The sequence below is a fragment of the Carettochelys insculpta genome, chromosome 5, assembly GCF_033958435.1.
Source record: "Carettochelys insculpta isolate YL-2023 chromosome 5, ASM3395843v1, whole genome shotgun sequence".
Lineage (NCBI taxonomy): Eukaryota > Metazoa > Chordata > Testudines > Carettochelyidae > Carettochelys > Carettochelys insculpta.
The window spans coordinates 2,715,272-2,736,771 of NC_134141.1; the positions used below are offsets into that span (position 1 = coordinate 2,715,272).

The 21,500-nt window shown below is 44.8% G+C and overlaps 1 protein-coding gene across 1 annotated transcript in view; it reads right to left on the bottom strand.

The window, feature by feature from the left end:
• Window positions 1-7,315: 7,315 nt before the first annotated feature.
• Window positions 7,316-21,500, bottom strand: part of LOC142012981 (cysteine-rich protein 1-like) — a 45,027-nt gene continuing 30,842 nt past the window's right edge. The window contains exons 3-4 of the mRNA XM_074994015.1: window positions 16,679-16,733; window positions 7,316-10,180 (exon numbers count right to left, since the gene is read on the bottom strand). Of these exons, the coding sequence (XP_074850116.1) occupies window positions 10,098-10,180; window positions 16,679-16,733 (138 nt within the window). The 3' untranslated portion in view covers window positions 7,316-10,097. The remainder of the gene's footprint in view (window positions 10,181-16,678; window positions 16,734-21,500) is intronic.

Consider the following 21,500-nt stretch of genomic DNA (forward strand, 5'->3'; position numbering starts at 1 on the left):
TGTGGGATCTCACCAATGCTGTGGGTTGTTGTGGGGGACAGGGCAGTCGCCATGGCTGCATGGGACATGGATTACACAGGGCTCCCTGGTTTGAAGCATTGAAGAGCAGGAGGGGTGCGGTGCGGTGCGGTGCGGTGCGGTGCGGTGCGGTGCGGTGCGGTGCGGGTTGAGCCAGCTTGCTGAGTGACTTGGCCCGGCCTATGCCTCAGCCATATAGCTATAAGCCTGGCTTGACTAGCCCTCCCCACCTGTTGAAAGGTAGAGCTGGATACTAGGGTGCTCATGAAGCCCCACACTGGAGATATTAAGAGCTGAAATCACAGAGTGGCAGCTGGGGCCCTGCAGAGCTGAAATCACAGGGTTCTTCCTCAGGGTGATCCCCAGCAGTGTGATTGGTAAGGGAGTGATGACGCCGACCGGCAGGCGGCCGGTAGGAGTAGCTGTGGGTGAGTGGCGGGCAGCCGGTAGGAAGAGCGGCAGACGACAGTGACAGGCGGGCAGCTGGTAGGAGGAGCCCCGGCGGGTGAGTGGCGGGCGGCCGGTAGGTGCAGTGGCAGCTGACAGTGACTGGCAGGTGGTCGGTAGGAGAAGCGGCGGATGATGGCAACTGGTGGGCAGCCGATAGGCTCAGCGGCAGACGACGGCGACCAGCAGGCGGCCGGTGGGAGGAGTAGCCAGCGGCCAGCAGGTGGCAGCAAGGGGATGCTGCAGACAAGTGGACAGCTAGTACTGCCCTGGTGATGTATCTGTGGGCACTGGGTTCGGGACTGTACCGTGGGAGGTACACCCTGTAGCTGTGTGTGGGGTAAAGGGCCAAGAGCCCCAGCAAGAGACTTGGTTCTATAACATATGGGGCTGGGATCTTGTTAAAGGGTTTTGTCTCTCCTTTGCTTAGATACACTGCATCTGTCACTATAAACTTGGGGTAGGTTATGGTCATTAAATAAGCTGTTTCTATCTTAGACTCTGTGCTTGCGAGGGGGGGAGAACTGCCTTACAGGCACCCAGCAAGTGGGGTGAAATTGTCGCACGCCACTGGGTGGGGGCTCGAGCTGGTTGGTTGTACCCTTGACAGGAACCCCCCCAGGGGTTGAACCCAGCCCTTCTGACAGGCACCTGGCATTAATAGAAGGGTTACACATACATAATTCCTTGTGCGGGGGTACAAGGCCACATGGTTACTGGCATCCACACTAAGTCTATTCTTAGACCATCTCCAGTAGTTTTGAATCCACTAGAAACCATAATAGGACGTGAGCTAAACACTACAGACCAGTAAGCGTTCAAAATGAAATCCCTTTTTACTTATGAGCAGATCTGCTTTAAGCAAGTGAGAACAGCTCTTCACCCCACTGCTAGCAGGAGTCAGCCTCTTTCACCTTGCTACTTGTGACTTCTGCTCCAGAAAAACAGACCATAATTGTTTTATTTCCATGGAAGTGCCGTCAGCCCAGAGCACACAGGATATGAACTCAGTCTGAACTGGGTACTTGGGCCTGGACTGATTTTTTTTTTTAAACAGCTGTGCTAGGCTAAGAACTGCTTTTCATCAACAGCATTTAAGCTAAACAAGTAAGCCGGCAGACTCACACGCCTGCTCTATCTGAGAGCAGCTTCAATGAGTTCAGATCAAAGGCAGTTATTAGATTTGCTTTTGGTGCTGCAAGCACCTTCACCAGCTCAGTTCAGGTGTGGCTAGTCCTGTCTGGCTTTCCAGCTAACTAGCCCAAGAGGAGCAAGTCCCTGAGCTACCATGCATTATTGATTTCATTATTTGGAAAGGAGATTGTTAAATGTAACATATCAAAGTCAGACCAGATGGAGAAGAGAGAGAGGAAAAGCAAAATGAGGGCGAACTAGCAGAAGAGAAGAAGGGGGCCATAGGAGAAGTGAGGGGGAAGAGAAGGAAGAAGAACTGACCTTTGCTGCCCTGTCCAGCTGTTCAGAAATCGTTTCCAAAGCATATCACTCTTTCCCATTAGTTTCCAAAGAGATTTCATCCTATAAAAATATTGACTGTGTAGGAGGAGCAGGGGTGGTTCCTGAATTCTGATGGCCCCCAAGCTCCTGAGAGAAACTGACAAAGTCCCCAAATGTGAAAATAAGTTGCTGTCTTTCAGGTCTAATCACATTGGAATGGCAGCCTGCTTAGCATCACAGAGCTCTTCTCACAGTAAGAACTGGCACGTTGTACGGAAGCTGAAAGTGAGCTGGTGCACCCCGGTGAGGTGTACTGGTACAAAAGTGGCCAGCGGGGCGGTGGGGCACTGATCCATCTGCCTTACCCTGTCCTTCCCCTCGCCCTGGCTGAGGCGGGTGGCTGAGCCCCTGGTGCACAGGGCCAGCGGCTGAGACTCCAGGCAATGGGCCAGGAGCCTGGGGTTGCTACACCACCTGCCGTGCTCCTTGTTCCCTTCCCGTGCCTCCGGGCCCCTTTCACCCCTGCGTTGCAATGAAACAAGGTTTGTAGCATCGTAGCTGATCTTTGTGTGCAGCTGTCACTACGTCGATCCGTAGCAAGTGGTGTAATCTCCATTGTGAATTCAGTGCCCGGAGGGAAGTGTTGACCATTACCAGGGCTTCCTGTGTACCCCACACTTCCATGGGCCTCGTTACCTTAGTGCCTGAGCACCCAGGGTTCCTGCGTGGTAGGGAGGTGCTGCTATCCCTCTTTGGGCTGGGAACTGAAGCACAGAGGGTTGGGTACATCTACACGGTGACTAGGGGCGCGTCGGCAGCAGGGCTGTGGACACACACACTAGCTTTACTCTCACCAAAACAGCCACAGCAATGTCGCAGCACAGATCCTGGCCTGACTGAGGAACACGTACCCAGGCAGGCCTGCCGACAAAGGGGAGAAAGGGAGCAATTGCCTTGGGGCCTGTGCTTTCAACAGTGCCCCTGGCTGCTGTCACTGCTACTGCAGCAGCCACAGCTTCGGGAGCCTCAGGCCCTTTAAATCACCACTACAGCACTGAGTGCTCCATGTGGCTCAGGCGGGGGTGGAGGGGAGCACGCGATTGCTTTGTCTTCACAGGTGGCCTATGTATCTCTGCTTCCCTTCTCTCTGTCTTTGCCCTTTAAACCTGGGCTTGATGGCTCCATTCCTTTTATAGGCACCAGCACCTGATCCTGGGCCCTCTCCCAATAGCTGGAATAAAACCTTTCCTCCATGGGAACGTCTAGAATAAGTTCCATGCTCTTCTGGCCTAGAACCTGGACGCAGCACAGAATAGGGGGTGATCCAAAGGCTAGATGTTGAAGCTAGGCAAAGTGAGACTGGAAATAAGGCACCATTTTTTAAAAGGGAGAGTGATAAGCTATTGAAACAATTTACCAGGGTCATGGTGGAGTTCACTTCACTGGTCATTTTAAATCACGATGAGATGTTCTTCTACAAGATCTGTGCAAGGAATCATTTCAGGACAAGTATCGGGGGTAGTCATGTTAGTCTGTATCCACAAAAACAACAAGGAGTCCTGTGGCACCTTACAGATTAACAGATATTTTGACACATCAGTGGGTCTTTGCCCATGAAAGCGTATGCTCCAAAATCTCTGTATGTCTGGAAGGTGCCACAGGACTGCTTGCTGTTATTTCAGGACAGTTCTCTGGCCTGTGCCATACAGGAGATCAGGCTACATGACCACCCTTGTTCCTTCTGGCTGTACAGCTGAGGAGTCTATTCTACATCTCTAATAGTTCATGGTAAGAACATCTTGCAAATTCCTCCATTTTGGCTGGGCTTGAAAAAGTAACAGGCTCAAGATTTCTCTAAATTGCCAACATTGTGGGCAGGACCTTCTTTGCTGTGATGCTCTTATCTTGGGTGATCTTCCTCTCTTCGCTGCCGTGTGTGATGGCTTATTCCCTGGAGCATCTTGCAACTTGGCTACCCCCAAAATGCATTCCCCTGTAAAATAAATCACAGTGGTTTAATCACTCAGATAAATTACCCACAGACAACTATTGTGTCACCTTAATAGCCTTTCCTCTGAAGAAGCAGTGCGTTAGAAGGATGCTTGAAACTCCCCTCCTATAAGTGATGGTGTTTCATGACTTAGCTATTAGGTTACAGAGGAGCGAGGGATGGAGCTGTAATATTTTCTTATTATGCTTGGCCCCTGATAATACCCCATTTCCCTGGAGGCTCCATTTTTTAACCCATTACAAGTGTTTGGAAGATGGTGTTAGTTGCCCTTCCCAGCCCATAGATTTGCCCACACTTTACTTCCTGTGCGCACCCCTTGTGTGGCATTGCACTGCCGGAAGTGCCCTGTCCTATGGGGCAAGGCCATTTACATAATTGAAGGCCCATATTTGGTTTGGTTTGGTTTCCAGAGGAGAAGTCAGGGCAGAGTGCAGCAAAAAGATGCCCTGGGAAGGGAGGAAAGTGGAGAGGCTGTGGGGGATTAGAAAGAAATAGGGCTGGAGCCAGAGCTTCAGAACCAGCGCACTAGAACTTCACCAGACAGGGAAAATTGAACTCCGGAAGATTGACGGCCAGCACGCTGATCTTGCAGTAAATACAGACAAGCCCTAAGGTCCTTACCCTTCACAGGATTATAGAAATGTAGGGCTGTAAGGGACCTCAGGAGGCTGTCAAATCCATCCTCTTGTGCTGAGACAGGACCAAGTAACCCTTGACCATACCTAACAGGGCTTTGTCCAACTTGTCCTTAAAAATGGCCAGTGATGGGATTCTAGAACCACCCAGTGTTCAATTATAGTTAACTATGGCCTGGTTCTGAGGTCCTCCTTCACCAACCTTCGTACCTTCAGCTCTCCTTTGGGTTGTTGGGAGTTGAACGCTCTTATAATTTCCTATCAGTTAAAAAAATAATGTGAAGTGTCTGTGTTAAAATGTACTTCCCGTACACCATGGGAAGATGGAGAATGAAGCCGCCTTAAAAGTTGCTGCAGGAAGCCAACAGTTAACCTAGCAGCCTGGATTTATTTATTTTTTATCCTGGATAAAACATGTTAATGTAGCTTAATTCTGCCACAGGCAGTCCAATGGCTTCCAAGAGAAGAGTCCTGTCATCTGAGCTTTTTGATACTTGTGTTCCTGAGACAGCTGTGTTCAAAATGTGACTTCAGATGGTGGTTTTGTTTGTTTGTTTGTTTGTTTGTGTCAATATAATCCACAGACATCTCAGTTCAGAACCTACAGGGGAAATTCCCTGGATGATTGTGCTGTAATTTGAGGAATTCAGATTCTTCCTAGTGATTTTATTGCCCTTTCAAAACTTCTGCTAAATAGTTTTTGAAGGTGACAGGCCTACAATGGCAAAGCCATCGTGGTATTCCAGGTCCATTGTGTGGAGGTGGGCGTCAGCCAGAAGCACTTCCTTTTACGCAGCTAACTATCCCAGAAGCAGCCATCAGCTCAAGACAAACCCAGCAGCCTCATTATAACTTTTATTATTGTTGTTGTTTATACCGACTGCTCAGGAGCCATGAGAGGTTGGGACCCTGCACCTTATTCTTAGATCTGCCACTGGTTTGCTGTGGAGCCTTGACTCGATGCCTCAGTTTCTCATGTGTTAAAGGAAGATAATGAGACTGAGCGCCTTTGCAAAGTGCTTTGAGATAGATTGATAAAATGTGCTATAGCAGAGTACTGTTAATAATATTTCCAAACCCGAGCATTCAGAAATCATGTGTCAGGTTCCCCCAAAGTCATGAGACTAGGATAAAAATCATGAGTTGTGTTTCAAAATATATTTTGGGTTCTTTTTGTTTACTTTCTGGTTTCCAAGCCTTTAGTGGGCACTCAGTCACGTTTTCAAGCTTTCTCCTGCAACCACAAAGGCTGGAAGCTTACTTTCACTATTGCAGGAAACCTGAGATTCTGACACCAGTTGCCAGGTATTTAAGAAAAGAGGCAAATGCGGTAAAATTCCACTTTGCCCTGGTCTACAATTGGACCTGTATCTGCAGATGTTTCTGCCTGCACAGAGAAATCATCAAGGTTTCAGTGACTGCTGTCAAGCTGCAGGCCCACATCTTAGCACAACACAAACACCGGCGGTGTAGCTGGTGCCTGAAAAGTAGAAATACATCTCAGGTGCAGAGATGACTAGAAAATGTGGGGATCCCACAGAAAATTTGTATCTGTTGTTGAAAAACTTTTTCGGGTGCACAATTTTGGAGTTTCAGGGTTTTGACCAAAAGGCCACATTTTCTCCAGAAAGCACAAATTCTGCCAAAACACTCATTTTGTCAAAACCCCAGTTTCTCTTCAAAACCTAGTTTTGATGGGCCATATTCCAGTCTTTGGGGCATGGGTATTTGGTCCACAAACCTGTCCATGAGAGGTGATATGACTGCAAGAGCCAGGAGGGCCACGTAGGTTATGATCCATAGCCCAGTGAAGTAACTTGCCTGATTTTTGGCCAGGCCCCTAATCCACTTCTCTGTGCTACAGCAAGGACTTCCTGTTTAGGAATGTATGCTGTCCAGGGTTCCCCTGATATGTGCAGGGTCTGAAGGTATTAGAGCCCTAAATCTTCTGTCTAGTCTACTTCTGACTCCATCGTCCCATTTCTCAGCTGTGTCTTTTCTGTTGCCTAGTTGTGACCAGCTCTGTAGCTGTCTCTGATGCTTGATGAGGGGCAAATGTGAGCTTGACTGGTCAGACCCCTCACCCTTCCCAGGGCACACTCTCTCAAGCTGTCAACATCTTTGTGAGTCAGTACAAGTTACCCTCCTCATCAACTGCATCAGGAATTGCAGACTAAACGCCTGGGCAGTATAGTCCAGCCTCCTGTCTCTGATAGCTGCTTGCACCAGATGCTTCAGAGGAAGGTATAAGAACCCGGGAGTAGGAAATGTGGGATAATCTTTCTCTCAAGGAGGAGTCATTCTGATTCCCTCAGTTGCTTGGACCTTGAGGCAAGAGGTTTAGTGTTACTTCCAAACGTTTGTTATCATTTATGACAATGATGAGTCCTCCTGATACTCATATGAACGTCTGAGCTCTTTCTGAATCTTGTTAAGATCTTGGTCTCCATATCTTCCTGTGGCAATGAGTTCCTACTTTAATCACCACATACGAAAAAGTATTTCCTGTGATTGGCTTTGAACTCTTGCTGAATTTCAAGAGGATCCAGTGCCTAAAACCCTGATCCCTTAAAGCAGAGATGAGCAAACTTTTTACACCAGGCCCCATTTTTCATACCTGCAATTAGTAGCCCCCCCACCCCCCTCAAGCTGTCTAATGTCATCCAAACCAATGGAAATTTCAGTTATGTTCATATGGGAAAAAACCCTTTCAGCACATGTAAGAAAATAAGTCTGTAGAATGTAAAAACTTTATTAATCGATATAGAAATGTGAACACACAGACATTAAAACGGTAACACGTTTCAAGACCTTTAATGAGATGAATGAGCTTGAGGCCCAGAAGCTGATCGCACTGCACACGCCCCTTATGAAATTCCACACCCTGCCCCCTAAAATATGGCACCCAGAACTGGATACAACATTCCAGCTGGGGCTAATCAGTTCAGAGTAGAGTAGAAATATTCCTTCTCATGCCTTTCTTACTGCACTCCAGCTAATACATCCCAAAATTATCTATTTTAATGGTTGCCACCAAAGCAAACAATATTGAAACTCACAGCAAAACAATGATTATCAAGAAATTGTATGCTATATTTTGCATGGCAGACATAACATTTTTACATAAAAATAATATCAATAGAAACAAGGGGCAACACAGAGAGAGAATATAGTTCCATCAGTAGTAAGGCTTTTGCAAAGTTCTGAACGATTTTTGAGGTTACCAAAAGAAGACACCTCTTTAGTAGAATTGGTGAGGTGTTTGGTTGTTGTTTTTTTTTTTGTTTTTGTTTTTTGGGGGATTTTTTGTTTGTTTTTTTTTTGTTTTATGACAAACCAGAAGCTGAAACTTTAAAGGCCCTGAGTGTGATCTCCTATCGCCAAAGGTTAAATTGTAGAGCTGATCAAAAATGCCAGTCAGCCCATCCTATGATGTGCTTTGTGGGCAGATACAACGTTATCTAGATTTCTAAATGAAAAGCCTAGTATCTGAACACTTCATAATCTTCAATACAGCATCTTTGTGATGTACAATTCAGAGAATTACAGTGCTGAGAGATTAGGGGCTTTGCTCAAGGTTACAAAGTGAAGCTGTATCAGAGACAGGAGATGAACACTTCCTGAATTCTAGTATAATGTCTTAATTGCATGACTATCCTTTGTTCTGGTTAGTTTGGCCTCTTGTATTCTGTACCTAAATGAGGTTCAGTTAATTTGTATCCTCACAAAAGTAGACTGAAGCCACCTACATGAAAACATCTAATTCTGTAACTCAGGTTAACAACACCAAAGTTGTTAACAACATGATCCTCTTGGTGTTTGTCATTTGCATGTATCAGTAGCTAAGCTCAAGAAGGATCCAAGGCAACCACAAGCTGGACTGTATGATTTTCAGAGGGAAAAGTTATGTGAATTTGTTGCATAAAATATTAGATTGCAAAAGGTGAGACTGACTCATAAGGACAAGAATAGTGAAAAACTCTGAAAAGTTGGAATGCCAACTGAAACAGAAATGGCAACGTCTACTTCACGTATTGAAATGATGCTAACACTTATTCACAGTGACATCTATGGCAAAAATGCAATAATTGGGAGTTTTCAAGCTCACTTTGGCTCATTGGAATCCACAGCACATGTTAAAAATCCATCATCTATTTTACAAAAAGCAGTGATTTAATAAGCAAGGAATTTCAGGACAAGAACATCACATCTTTCATTCTGCTGGAGCTTCTTTCCATTAATTAATTTTAGTCAGCTTTTGTGTAAAAATGCAGATGAATTGGTATTTTTGAGGGGGTGTTGCGGTGTGTTTAATTATGTGACATTCCTTCTTGCTCATTCACTACAATGGAAAAATGTGGAGAAAGTGAGGGGGTGTAAGGACCCACACAAGTTCAGTTGTATGAATTAGCAATGTTAATTCAAAATAGCCTGTTATTTTGTGCATTAGACCAATACTTGATAGGGAAAACAAATTATCAATAACAGAGAAGCCTACTGTAACCACAGTCATCAGTGGCCTAAATCACTTGCTAAAGTTCAGGGGAGTCAGTCAGGGCTAATATTTTTTTCACCCATGAGTGGAATAATTTTGTTATGTGCACTGAGGCATATGCAGACATGCACCAGCAGTAGACTCTCATGCTGCTGGCTGTGGGTGCTGGGATGCTCTGCTAATCAGCTGGGTGGCATTTAAATGTCTCCTGGGCAGCTACCCAAGCACTCAGCTTACAGGGAAGACTGGTCAGGGCCCCACTTGTACTAAAAATTTAGTGTGGCTGCTGAAGGCATCCCTGACTGAGAAAATGCAGAGCCGCACATGTGTCCTCATAGGATGCAAATGCTATCCCTGGGCAATGGTTCCATCCACTCCAGCTCACATATAGATGAAGAGCAATTGCAGCATGATCGAGATGACCATTTTTCTCAGCTAGAGGAACCAGCACATGCACTGACAATCCCAACAGCTGCCATAAGACCGATTCAGCAAAGAAAGCTGGGGGAGTTTTGATAGTAATAGGTTCCAAGCTTCCAGCTTTTTGCCCTATGGTTAAGACGAGATGGAGAAATTTGTACGTCTGACCTGTCCAACCCCAGAGAACAACTGGAGACTCCTATAAATCGTTGCTGAGAAAATGTCCATCTGGAAGTGCACTATACTGGTAAATCACTATTTACAGATTTCAGTATTGTTTCAGGTAACAGATGAGAAAGACAACAATTTCTAAGCTGTTAAAAATCAAGTTGATGCTATGAATATGTCCCCTTCACACAAACAAGAATATATCCCATTAAAATTCATTGTAACTCATTAAAATTCATTTAACACACCATAATTTTAATTTGCAGTAGAAAGGATTTCAGTTTAGAAGCATGTTCTCTTATGACTTTTCTGGATTTTCAGTCATTTTCAGAAGCAACATTCTTCAGCTGCGTTTTTCTTAGTCTGTGGAAAACTACAATGACATCTTGCTGCTTTATCACAGCCTCGTAATGACTCTCCAAGTTTTGAACACTAAAAGCAGGGCCATCTAGGAGCTGTTCTGATTTTCCACTGGAACTTTGGAAGAAGAAGCTGCCCCAAGAGATGAACGAAACGTTGGCCGTCTTGTTCCTTTTAAAATAACAAAACAAATATACCAAGAGGACAAATTAATAAGAGAGACCAGAGAGGGATACAAAACGAAATGTTAAATTTCAGGGAATGTGGGGTAATTAAAAACAGCAATGTACTGTAAAACCTAATCTTGCTGTGTTGTCATCTTTGAAAACCTCATCAAAGATTTCACTTGCTATTAGGAACTGGAGGAAATTACGCCTACTCAAAGCAACGTAGAAGCACTGGCAAGCTGTTCAATTAAAACCCGAACTCTCATGAACTTCTCGGTCTCAGGAGAAACCGAACTAAATATGAGCTCTAATAACAGCCTCTTCAACATGCAAGCTAGATGTCTTAATTATTAGGTCTATTTTGGCATAGAAGAGCACTGTGCAATACCTCTGATGTAGACAATTTAGTCTGATGTCGTAAACAACTTTTGCTGTGTCAATCATATAGAATAGTTTGTGCTTATAAAAATGACTCTACTAATATTTCTATATATAAAAGCATTGGGTTGGATTAACAGTCATTCCTGGGCTCATGTTGTTGTGCTAAGGAATGGGTGTTTGTAAAAATGTTTATTAATTGTGAAATTTTCAGAACTCAGTGTGAGTGATCTCTTTCACACCAGAAGCTCACTAGTCATCATTCACCTGCTTCACATGGTTCCATCATCCAGCCAGGTACCAGAAACACTACTATGTGACTGACGTAAGCCACCACACAACACAAGAAACACACAGGGAATGTCCAAAGTGATCAGTGCACAAACAACACATAGTCCAAAAACATTTTGCATAAACTCTTCTGTGACTATTCTGAGAAAGAGCAGTTTAAAAGGGCTTAGGCCTTTTCTACGTACATACTTTGTACTGTTTTGAATCTGCAAGTGGAATTAAAGTAGTAACCCGCTAGTGGAGATGTCATTAGTTGTTATAAAATGTGCTCATACCAGCATGGCTTATTCCCAGACAGGTAGCAAAATAAAATATGCTGGTATGAGGTACCTTCATACCAGTATAATGGTATCTGCCACAGCGTAATGGTAATAGTAAAAAAAAATCCACCCCCTTAACCAACATAATCATAGTGGTACAAAACCTTGTGTAGGCCAAGCATTCGCGTACACAAGAGACATGTCCCTAAAGAACAGTTCAATACAGATTTTTAGCTCTTCAAGTCATGGATCATCACCTGCTACTACGCTGTACAGCACCCAGCACATCAGGAACTCCATTAACCAAGGATTAAACAGAGACTGGGGGTGGCTCACCCCTTATAAAAGGAGCTTCTCTGCCCTGAGTGTTAATATCTCCCCCTTAGACTCTGACAATGGGTCATATCCCCTCTGTCTTATCGGACTTGTTTTTAACTCTTTTGATACATACTACTGATCATGAGCCTTTTCCACCCTGACGAAAGAGACCTTGTCAGCTTTGGCCCTCCCTTTTACTGGGACCCCACTCTTTAAATACCCCTCTGAAGCCAACCCCCCCACATTCATGCATCTGATGAAGTGAGTCTTTGCCCACGAAAGCTTATGTTCCAAAATATCTGTTAGTTTATAGGGTGCCACAGGACTTCTTGTTGTTCTTGAAGATACAGACTAACACGGCTACCTCTCTGATACATAATAAACATGGTTATTCATAAGAATAACATGTACAACTATGGGTGAATTTGCTTCTCATGGCATTGAGTTCCAAACGTTGTCTATAGCTTGGTGACTATGATGCAAGCTTCCACCAAACATATCTAGTTCAACCTCCAAATCTTCAGCTGTTATAACCCCTGTGCCCTTTTTGATACAGTCCTGCTAACCATGCAGTAGTTTTGTGCTACATGAAACACCTCCAACCGACCTGAGGCTTTGACTCCTACCAACGAGAAGCTAGTGCACTATATTGTGTGCCATCTATATTCTCTGTGCATCATGCAATTTCATGGAATCACAAAAGACCAGGGCTGGAAGAGACATCAGCAGGTCATCTAGTCCAACCTCCAGCTCAGAGCAGGACCAACCCCAACTAAATCATCCCAGCCAGGGCTTTGCCAAGCCTGGCTTAAAAACTCCTAAAAATGGAGATTTCTACCACCTCCCTATTCAATCTATTCCAGTGCTTTACCACCATCCTAGTCAAATAGCTATTCCTTATATATCCTGCCTAGACTGTCCAGTCCCCCACTGCAACTTGAGACAGTCGTCCCTTCATTTGTCATCTGTCAAAATGTCATTTTGGACCAAAGACCTAATGCAAACCTTAGGTTTGATTCTGATTCCAGCAGTGGAAACACACTTTCTTGGAGAGGTTCTTGCCTTTCATTCCTGATTTCCTTTGTGACCTTGGGCAAATCACTCAGTTTCTCAGTGCCTCAACTAGGCTTCCATGTAGCATTTTATTCTCTTACCCATACTCTCTCTTGTCTATTTAGACTGTAAGCTCTTGGCTTTTACAATGTGTATTTCTGCAGCTTGCACTGAGAGGCTATAATGTTGGAGAGGGCCTCCATGTGCCACTGCAAAGGATAATAATAAATAATTGACTTCAGGGAATTATCTCCTGGTTTACACTGGGATAAGAGTCATCAGAGTCAGATCCTTGGCTAGTAACAAAGAGATAGCCATGCTAGTCTATATACTATCAAAACAAAAAAGCAGTCCAGTAGCACTTAAAGACTAACAGAATAATTTATTAGGTGATGAGCTTTTGTGGGACAGACCCACTTCTTCAGACCATAGCCATACCAGAACAGACTCAATATTTAAGCCACAGAGAACCAAAAATAGTAATCAAGGTGGCCAAATCAGAAAAATATAATCAAGGTGAGCAAATCAGAGAGCAGAGGGGCAGAAGGGGGCACAAGGGCTGGGGAGTCAAGAATTAGATAAAGCCAAGTATGCAAAAGAGCCACTATAATGAGCTAGAAAATTCCCATCCCGGTTCAAACCATGTGTTAATGTGTCGAATTTGAATATAAAAGAGAGTTCAGCAGCCTCTTTTTCCAAATGGCTATGAAAATTCCTCTTCAGTAAAAAGCAAACTTTCAGAATGGCCCACTCCGTTAAAGTGCTGGCTGACTGGTTTGTGGATCAGGAGTGTTTTTATGTCTGTTTTATGCCCATTAATTCTTTGTCTAAGAGAGTTTGAAGTCTGTCCAATATACAAAGCATCTGGGCATTGTTGGCACATGATGGCACATATTGGCTACGTCTACACGTGCCCCAAACTTCGAAATGGCCATGCAAATGGCCATTTCGAAGTTTACTAATGAAGCGCTGAAATGCATATTCAGCGCTTCATTAGCATGCGGGCGGCAGCGGCGCTTCGAAATTGACGAGCCTTGCCGCCGCGCGGCGCGTCCAGACGGGGCTCCTTTTCGAAAGGACGCCACCTTCTTCGAAGTCCCCTTATTCCCATGAGCTCACGGGAATAAGGGGACTTCGAACTAGGTGGCGTGCTTTCGAAAAGGAGCCCCGTCTGGACGTGCCGCGCGGCGGCAAGGCTCGTCAATTTCGAAGCGCCGCTGCTGCCCGCATGCTAATGAAGCGCTGAATATGCATTTCAGCGCTTCATTAGTAAACTTCGAAATGGCCATTTGCATGGCCATTTCGAAGTTTGGGGCACGTGTAGACACAGCCATGATGTTAGTTGAGGAACATGAGAATGTGCCCGTGATTATGTGAATAACCTGGTTAGCTCCAGTGATGGTATCTCCAGAATAGATATGTGGACAAAGTTGGCAACGGGGCTTGTTGCAAGGAAAAGTTCCAGGATTGGCATTCCTGTGGTATAGACTGTGGTGAGAATCCTCATGAGGTTGGGATTCTCACCAACAACCATAGTGGGCTTCTGAACCAATAAGTCCATTATTCACTTAGCCTTGAACAGGAATGCCTCCTTTGGAGCCTGGATTTCAGACCCTGTCCTGTTTCCTGGGTAGGCAACTCTGGTATGATCTGGAATGAGTTGGAATGCTAGCTGGGAATGGAGCTTAAATCCACGCCTCTGAGAGGCATGCTCTTTGAAATACGAAACAGTCTGAACAAAGTTCAGGGTGTCTCATCAGATGGATATCAGGGCAAAAGTAACAGGAAAAGGTGGAGTTATTAGATAACTGCCACAGTGTGTCATTCTTCCAGGCCTGGAAGCAAAGACCTCAGCCACTAGTGGCAATGGAGACTGGTGCATTAAAACTGTTCCTGTGGAACTGGGCATAGATCTGAGCAGTTGCCTTTTGTGTACAAACAAAAAAAAAAAAAGAGCCAGTACTCAGCCAGGTCACAGCCCTCTCCCACACCTCCCACCTGCCAATCCCATGGCTGGGGCTGCCACGGTGCCAGTACCGGCACAAAAAAAGCACTGGCTCTGACTGACTTCCAAGCAGGCATGGACAGTGTGAGGTAGAATAAGTAGCTTCTTTCAGGCTCGTCTCTCTCCCCTCTTTCACCAGATGGTACACAAGAATGAAAGGAGCTTTGAACTACATCTAAATGGATGCAAATCAGCCAGCCTGCAGTTTTTTCGTGAGTTTGATTATTTGCTTTCGGCTATGTCCCCTTGTTTTGTGAATATGCACGAAATCAGCCCAGGACAAACGGAAATGAGAGCAAAACATCAATAATAGTAATAAGAATAAAAATAAGAAGGATCCTTGGCATTTATTTCACATAACAGTTGCCCGATCCTCTTCTTCCTGCTGCAGGTGTAGAGCAAGTGTAACTACTTGACTGTGTGGAGCTGCTATGACATTGTAAAACTGAAAGGTGAATTAAGGGCCATGTGTTAGACATACAGTTCACTCACTAACTAATTACCCACTGAGTCCTCCCGACCTGAAGGGTGAGTAAAGGTTTGCAGGCCTGGTTCTCTGTGGGTGAGGGATTATTACCCCCATTACAGAGGTAGGGAAACCAAGGAAGGGAGATGAAGTGATTTCTTCCAAGGTCATACACATTTATTATTGTTACATAGTAACAGAGAGAAAGCCGTGCTAGTCTATATACTATCAAAACAAAAAAGCAGCCAAGTAGCACTTTAAAGACTAGCAAAATAGTTTGTTAGGTGAGCTTTCGTGGGACAGACCCACTTCTTCAGACCATAGCCAGACCAGAACAGATTCACTATTTAAGGCACAGAGAACCAAAAATAGTAATCAAGTAGGACAAATCAGAAAAAAAAAATGATCAAGGTGAGCAAATCAGAGAGTAGATTCAAATTCAACACATTAACATGTGGTTTGAACCGAGATTGGAATTTTCTGGGTCACTACAGGGGCTCGTTTGCATACTTGGCTTAATCTAATTCTTGGCTTCTCCCCCTGCTTCTGCCCCTCTACTCTCTGATTTGCTCACCTTGATCATTTTTTTTTCTGATTTGTCCACCCTGATTACTGTTTTTGGTTCTCTGTGCCTTAAATATTGAGTCTGTTCTGGTCTGGCTATGGTCTGAAGAAGTAGGTCTGTCCCATGAAAGCTCACCTAATAGATTATTTTGTTAGCCTTTAAGGTGCTACTTGACTGCTTTTTTGTTTTGTTATTCTTGTTGGATGTGTTATGGTTAGAGGCCAGGGTCCCATTGTACTAAGCGTCATGCAAAAATGTAACAGAGACAGTCTCTAGCTGGAGAACAAAGATTAGAGCTCAGAAGTGCCTGAGGCCCAGCTTTCTACTCATTCCTTTAGGCCATGCTACTTCCAACAGCCCCCTCTGTCATGCTCTTTCGTGGCACCACAGAAACACTTGCTAAGAAGATGCTCCAGGAAGACACAGAGAAACTAGAAGATGTCAATGCCACATTAATTATTATGAAGGATACAGTTCTGTCATGGAGGTCATAGCTTCTGTGACTTTCTGGAACCTCCATGACTTCTGGGACAGGGCTGGAGTAGCTGTTTGCCCTTTAGCTGCCAGAGCAGCAGCTGCTGGAACAGCTGACTGGTGGCCAGCCCCAGAACCCCCAAACAGCTGACTGGCAAACAGCCCTGGGCTGCTGGAGCTGCGACTGGGGTTGAGTTAGTCCCCTGGGGCTGGAGCAGCAACAGGCCGGAGCAGCTGCAAGCCCCTGACAGAGCTCTGTTCATCCTCCCTCCGCAGGGTATTTTCAGTAAAAGTCAGGGACAGACTGCAAGTTAGTGTGGATTTCTGTTTATTGCCCATGACCTGTCCCTCATTTTTACCAAAAATGCTTGTGACAGACTTAATCTTAAATATTATTGACTGCATTTTTAAAGAAGCTTCAATTCAGTATCTAAATTTGCACTTGAAAATTTGCATGCATAAAATATGTGCACTTCGGCTTAGGATTTCTCTGCATGCATGAGGCTGTTGATTATCTCACTCTTATTTTCTCCCATAAATGGTGTTTAGGCAGATCCATTCTAGTTCCATGCACAAATGACTATGCCTGGAAAACATAGGGCACAGATTTAGAGGCTGCATTTGAAATTCAGCCTGCTTGAATTACAGCATTCTGGTGAGGGGAGGAGCTGGCAAGTAGGCAGGGATGTTACCTCTTGGTCCAAAGTGCTGCAGGTAGCAGTGATTGCAGTACGGTTTGTCATCATACTGTGAAAGAAGAACAACAGAAGGTTTAGGAACAACTAAGGGCTAGTCCCAGGAACTAGGTTCTTTCTTCCCACAGTGCACCTCTGAAGTACCCCTTGTGAAAGTGTAGCGTATAGTGCTCCGGGGGCTCGCTGAGCATGGAACATCAGTGTGGATTTGTACAGCCCTTCGTGGTTTGGCTCTATTCTGTGAAACCATCTGTCGTTCCTTGTTTCACTTCCTATCACAGATCTGGTCAGACTCTCCTCTTAGCCACCAACTAGTTTAAGAACATAGGAACAGGCTTAGTGGGGCAGACCAAGGGCTCATCTAGCCCAGTATCCTGTCTTCTGACAGTGGCCAGTGCCAGGTGCATGAGAAGGAATGAACAGAACAGGCAATCAGCAAGTGATCCGCACCTGTCACCCCTTCCCAGCTTCTGGCAAGCAGTCGGCTGTGAGGAATCCAGCTCGTGGAGCCCTAGATGTTTTATGGTTCCCTGGGCCTCCCTTGGTCTTCCTTGCAAATTTGTTGGAGGCTGACTGTCAGCCGCTTACCTCGTTATGGAAATGGCGACTCTCGGTCCACCTGCCCTAGGCCTCAAGATCCAGCATTGACCCCAAGGCATCCATGTAGCTTAATCACCTCCTCTCCCAGAACTGCACCCAAAGGCGTGAGCCAGCTGTGCTACCGGTTAACTCCCTCAGCCAGGAGGTATGAGGTAGGTGGTGCACACAGACGCCCTGTGTGGAATTCCACCACACTATTGCTCGTTAGTTAATCATATAAACTGACAGGTCCATGTAAAAATAATAAACCTGCTGTACATCCTTCCCCTGGGAGTCCTAGGTGGGAGGGGGTACCTGGGTTCTGGTAGGTGGGTAGTTGGCCAGCTTTCCCCATTCCACCTTGCCCACCTCATCTGAGTCCTGCTGCAGGTTCGCCCATCTCTAGCTAGTGACAAATGCCAGCCACAGCGTGAACAGAACAGCTTATCCCCTTTATACCGTCCTTTGTTTCCTCTATCAGGTGACTCCCTGACAGGCCCACCAACAGCAATTCTGGGCCCCAGGGCAGAAATCAATGGACCCCTTGCCCACTCCCCACCCCACCCACACCTGGCGAAGCCTCCTAGGGCAGGTCTGCATGGAGCTGTTCTCCTGACAGCTCCATGATAATAAGCAGTCTCACAATTGCAAATGGCTGCTCATTAGCATACTCATGCAGCTAATTAGCATAGCCACACAAGATCTCGCTGCCAACAGAGGCTGCTTCTGGCAGTAAACTAGCCGTGTGGGTGTACCTTTTGCTGGCAAAAACCCTCTCTGTCGCCAGCCCCTTATGCCTGAATCAGGTCGCTGGGCAATTACTCCCAGTTGCCCCATCCTCCCCCACCATCAGTGGGCCTACTCCTTGGTCACCCTCAACAGGTAACCCCAGAGTCCTGAAAGGCATTCTGTTTACAGAGCTATTCTATTTCAGTGGTTGTGCACTCAAGCCAACCACCATCTCCTGGTACCTCTTGGCCTCCAGCCTGTGGAATTCTAGTGCCACATGGAGGTAACAGGACAGCCGAGAAGATAAAGTCCCACATCCAACATAAAGCCGGCAACCTAGCAGAGAGAGTTCATACAGCGAGCTGGTGGTGTCAGATGTTGGTTGTGTATCCAGGTATTCTCTCTGTGTGCTGCCCCAGCTCTACACAGACAGCAGGCACAGCAGACCTCAGTTGAACTGCCCAGTAAAACCACAGGTCCTTTTCAGTAGCAAAGGCGCTCAGCCAGGTTTGTTGCTGGTGAAGCACAGTCCTAGCTCCCAGAATCAATGTCATGTGTGCCTGTGACAATGGACCAGCTCAGACAGTGCCAGGACTTTCCACTTCCCTTAGGCTGGCCAGAGACAGTTTCTCTGAGATCACTCTTTCTACAGCAGTACAAACAGGATATGCATTGTTCCTCAGCCATGGGTACTTACTGCCCCGATGTGGTTTGTTACTACACATTATCTTGTACGTGATGGTTTGATCAAAACATCTCTATCATATCGTCACCCTGACTTTATCACTAGGAGGGGGTCAGCATACCCTTCTATTCTTTGGGGAATGTGTTTGTATCATACGTAGGACTGGTGTGTTCTCATACCACCCTTCTGGAATGTGGCCATGTGAGTGCCCTGTACCTAGCATGTCTCAGGAATAATGTGGGTGTTTTTGCAATACCAGCCCTATTGCCAGATTCTGAGCTCCTGCTGACTCCAGACTTTGCTTTCTATTAGCAGGGATTGAACGCTTCTCTAGTTCAGGCCTCAGGCCCCATACCAGGACTGTGATACAAGGCTTCATGTCTCACTCGCTCTTCCTTGGGTCAGAGACCTTACAACCCTGCTGTTTATCTGGACCTTCTTAGCAGAGATAGACTGAGGGGGAAGGCATGATTATTTGTGTCTGAGGAAGGATCTCAATGGGGGGAGCATCTACTTGAGGTTCTTTATGACTTTATTGAAATGTAATAGTAAAATATACCTAGCGACTATGAAGGGAAAAGGAGCACGACCTGGTCCTTGCTAACAAATACTAGTTTGTTTTTTCCTTCCTTTCCAAGAGTGTTCAGGGGAGGATAAGGAGGCCAGGCTCAAGACTGCAGGCTACTCAGCTATTCTTGTAACATGGTAGGATGATCCACGTGGTGAGAATTGTAACATCACCAGAAACACCTTCTTTAGGTAGGACTGGGTGGGTGGCAAAGAATGGAGGTGGCATGCTACGTCAAAGATACCTGCTTTAGAGCTACCATCAGTTCAAAACACAGGACCTAGAGTGCTTATGGATCAATGTTCTCACTGATGAGCCACAAGGAGGGATGCAGGTCGGAGTTTGTTTCAGACACTGAAATATCTGTTTACAGTGTGTAGCAAGAATAATTATGTTGTCATTGAGGATTTCATTGGGAGTGGGGATATATGCCAGAGCTACCGCTTTGAAGGTAGCACTACTTAAATCTCCTAGAAAATTAGATGATAATTTTCTAACACTAGGGCTGAGTCTACACTAGCAAGTTCTTTTGAAAGATTTTTCAAAAGAAGGGGGCTCTCTCGAAAGATTCCATGGAGCATCTACACACAAAAAGCGTTCTTTTGAAAGTAAATCGAAAGAACGTGGCGCTCCGTTTGAACTCGCTTTTCCATTTCCATTTCAGGAAGAGCGCCCCCTTTTGAAAGCCTCTTGCAAAAGCAAACGTGTAGATGCTCCACAGGCCCTTTTTTTTGAAAGAGCAGTCCTCATGGGGCATGATTTTTCGATCCCTGGCCTGCTCTTTCAACAGGTTGTGTGGACGCTGTCTTTTGAAAGAGCAGATCACTATTTTGATCTGCCTTTTTTGTGTGTGGATGCAGTCCTTCGAAAGAAGTTTTTTCTGAAAAGATCTTCCAGAAGGGCTTCTTTTGAATGGTCTCTGTAGCGTAGACATAACCTAAGTATACAGCTTGGGATATTTCTGTCTCAGACGTTATTCCAATGGCTCAAGAAAAATGGCTCACTGAGCTAAAAATTAGCAGTTGCCTAAGATCAAGTACTCATGACCTAATTACTTTTCTTATGTTCAAAGAGAATGTGGCCCTGACCATTAATGTATATTCTTGGCATTTTAAAAGGGATGGTTTTGTGATGCTGGAAACAATGGCTAACAAAATTGATCAGAAGAAAAAAAATAAAATGGAAGAATACTGGGAGTGTTTAAGAAAGCTTTACTAAATATCTAAGTAAGCCACAATCTTGCAATCAGGGAAGAAATTTTCTTCACGTAATATACATGTCTTGGTTAAGGAAGGAAGGTAAATCAGCCATAAAAAATGAACTACAATATGTAACAAATTGAAAAAGAGGGAAGTTGATTGTAATGACAATAAACTAGCAGTTATGAAATTCAGATAATTGATAATGGAAGCAAAAACTATCAGTGAAAAATGTGTGGACCTACACCAAGAACAAAGGCATTCCTAGAAATATGAGCAGTTCTTTACTAGACAGATATGATAAACTTGTCAATAATTCCGCAGAAAAGGCCAAACTATTGAACAATTTTTTTTGTCATTGTGCATTTGGAAAGGAGTTGGATGATGTAGGAACATATTAGAGGGATAATAAAATATATTTTATTCCAACAGTAAGTAGGCAAATTGTTACAGATTAATTCCTAAAGTAAAACATTCTTAAAGCTGCAGCAACAGATAGCTCGTACCCCCGACTTCTTAAAAGAACTGGGTGACAAACTCTCTGACCCACTGATGTTGCTTTTAAAAATATCTTGGAATACTGGGGAAAAATAATGTTGAACCACTGTTTTAAAACAATAACGAGGATGAGCTGTGTAACTAAGGGCCAGGTAGCTTGACATTGATCCTGGACAAAAGCATGGAATTTGGACTCCTGGACTAGCTCAGACTGGAAATCAAATATAATTTTTAACAATGAGAGTAATTTGCTACTGATACAATTTACCACAGGTCATGGTGGATTCTTCATTGTTGATTTAAAATCAAGAGTGACTTTTTTTTCTTAGAAGACCTGCTCTAGGAACTATCTTGGGGAAGTTCTATGACCTGTGTCACGAAGGAAGTCAAGTTAGATGATAGCACTGGTTCCTTCTGGCCTTGGAATCTATGAATGCATGCAAAGGCTGATATGAGATGCAATTGGTAAAGAAATAGAAGATAGTAGCGTAATTAACGCTAGCAAACTTGGCTTTTGAGACTATAAATCTTCTCAAACAATGCTATTTTTATGAGATTACA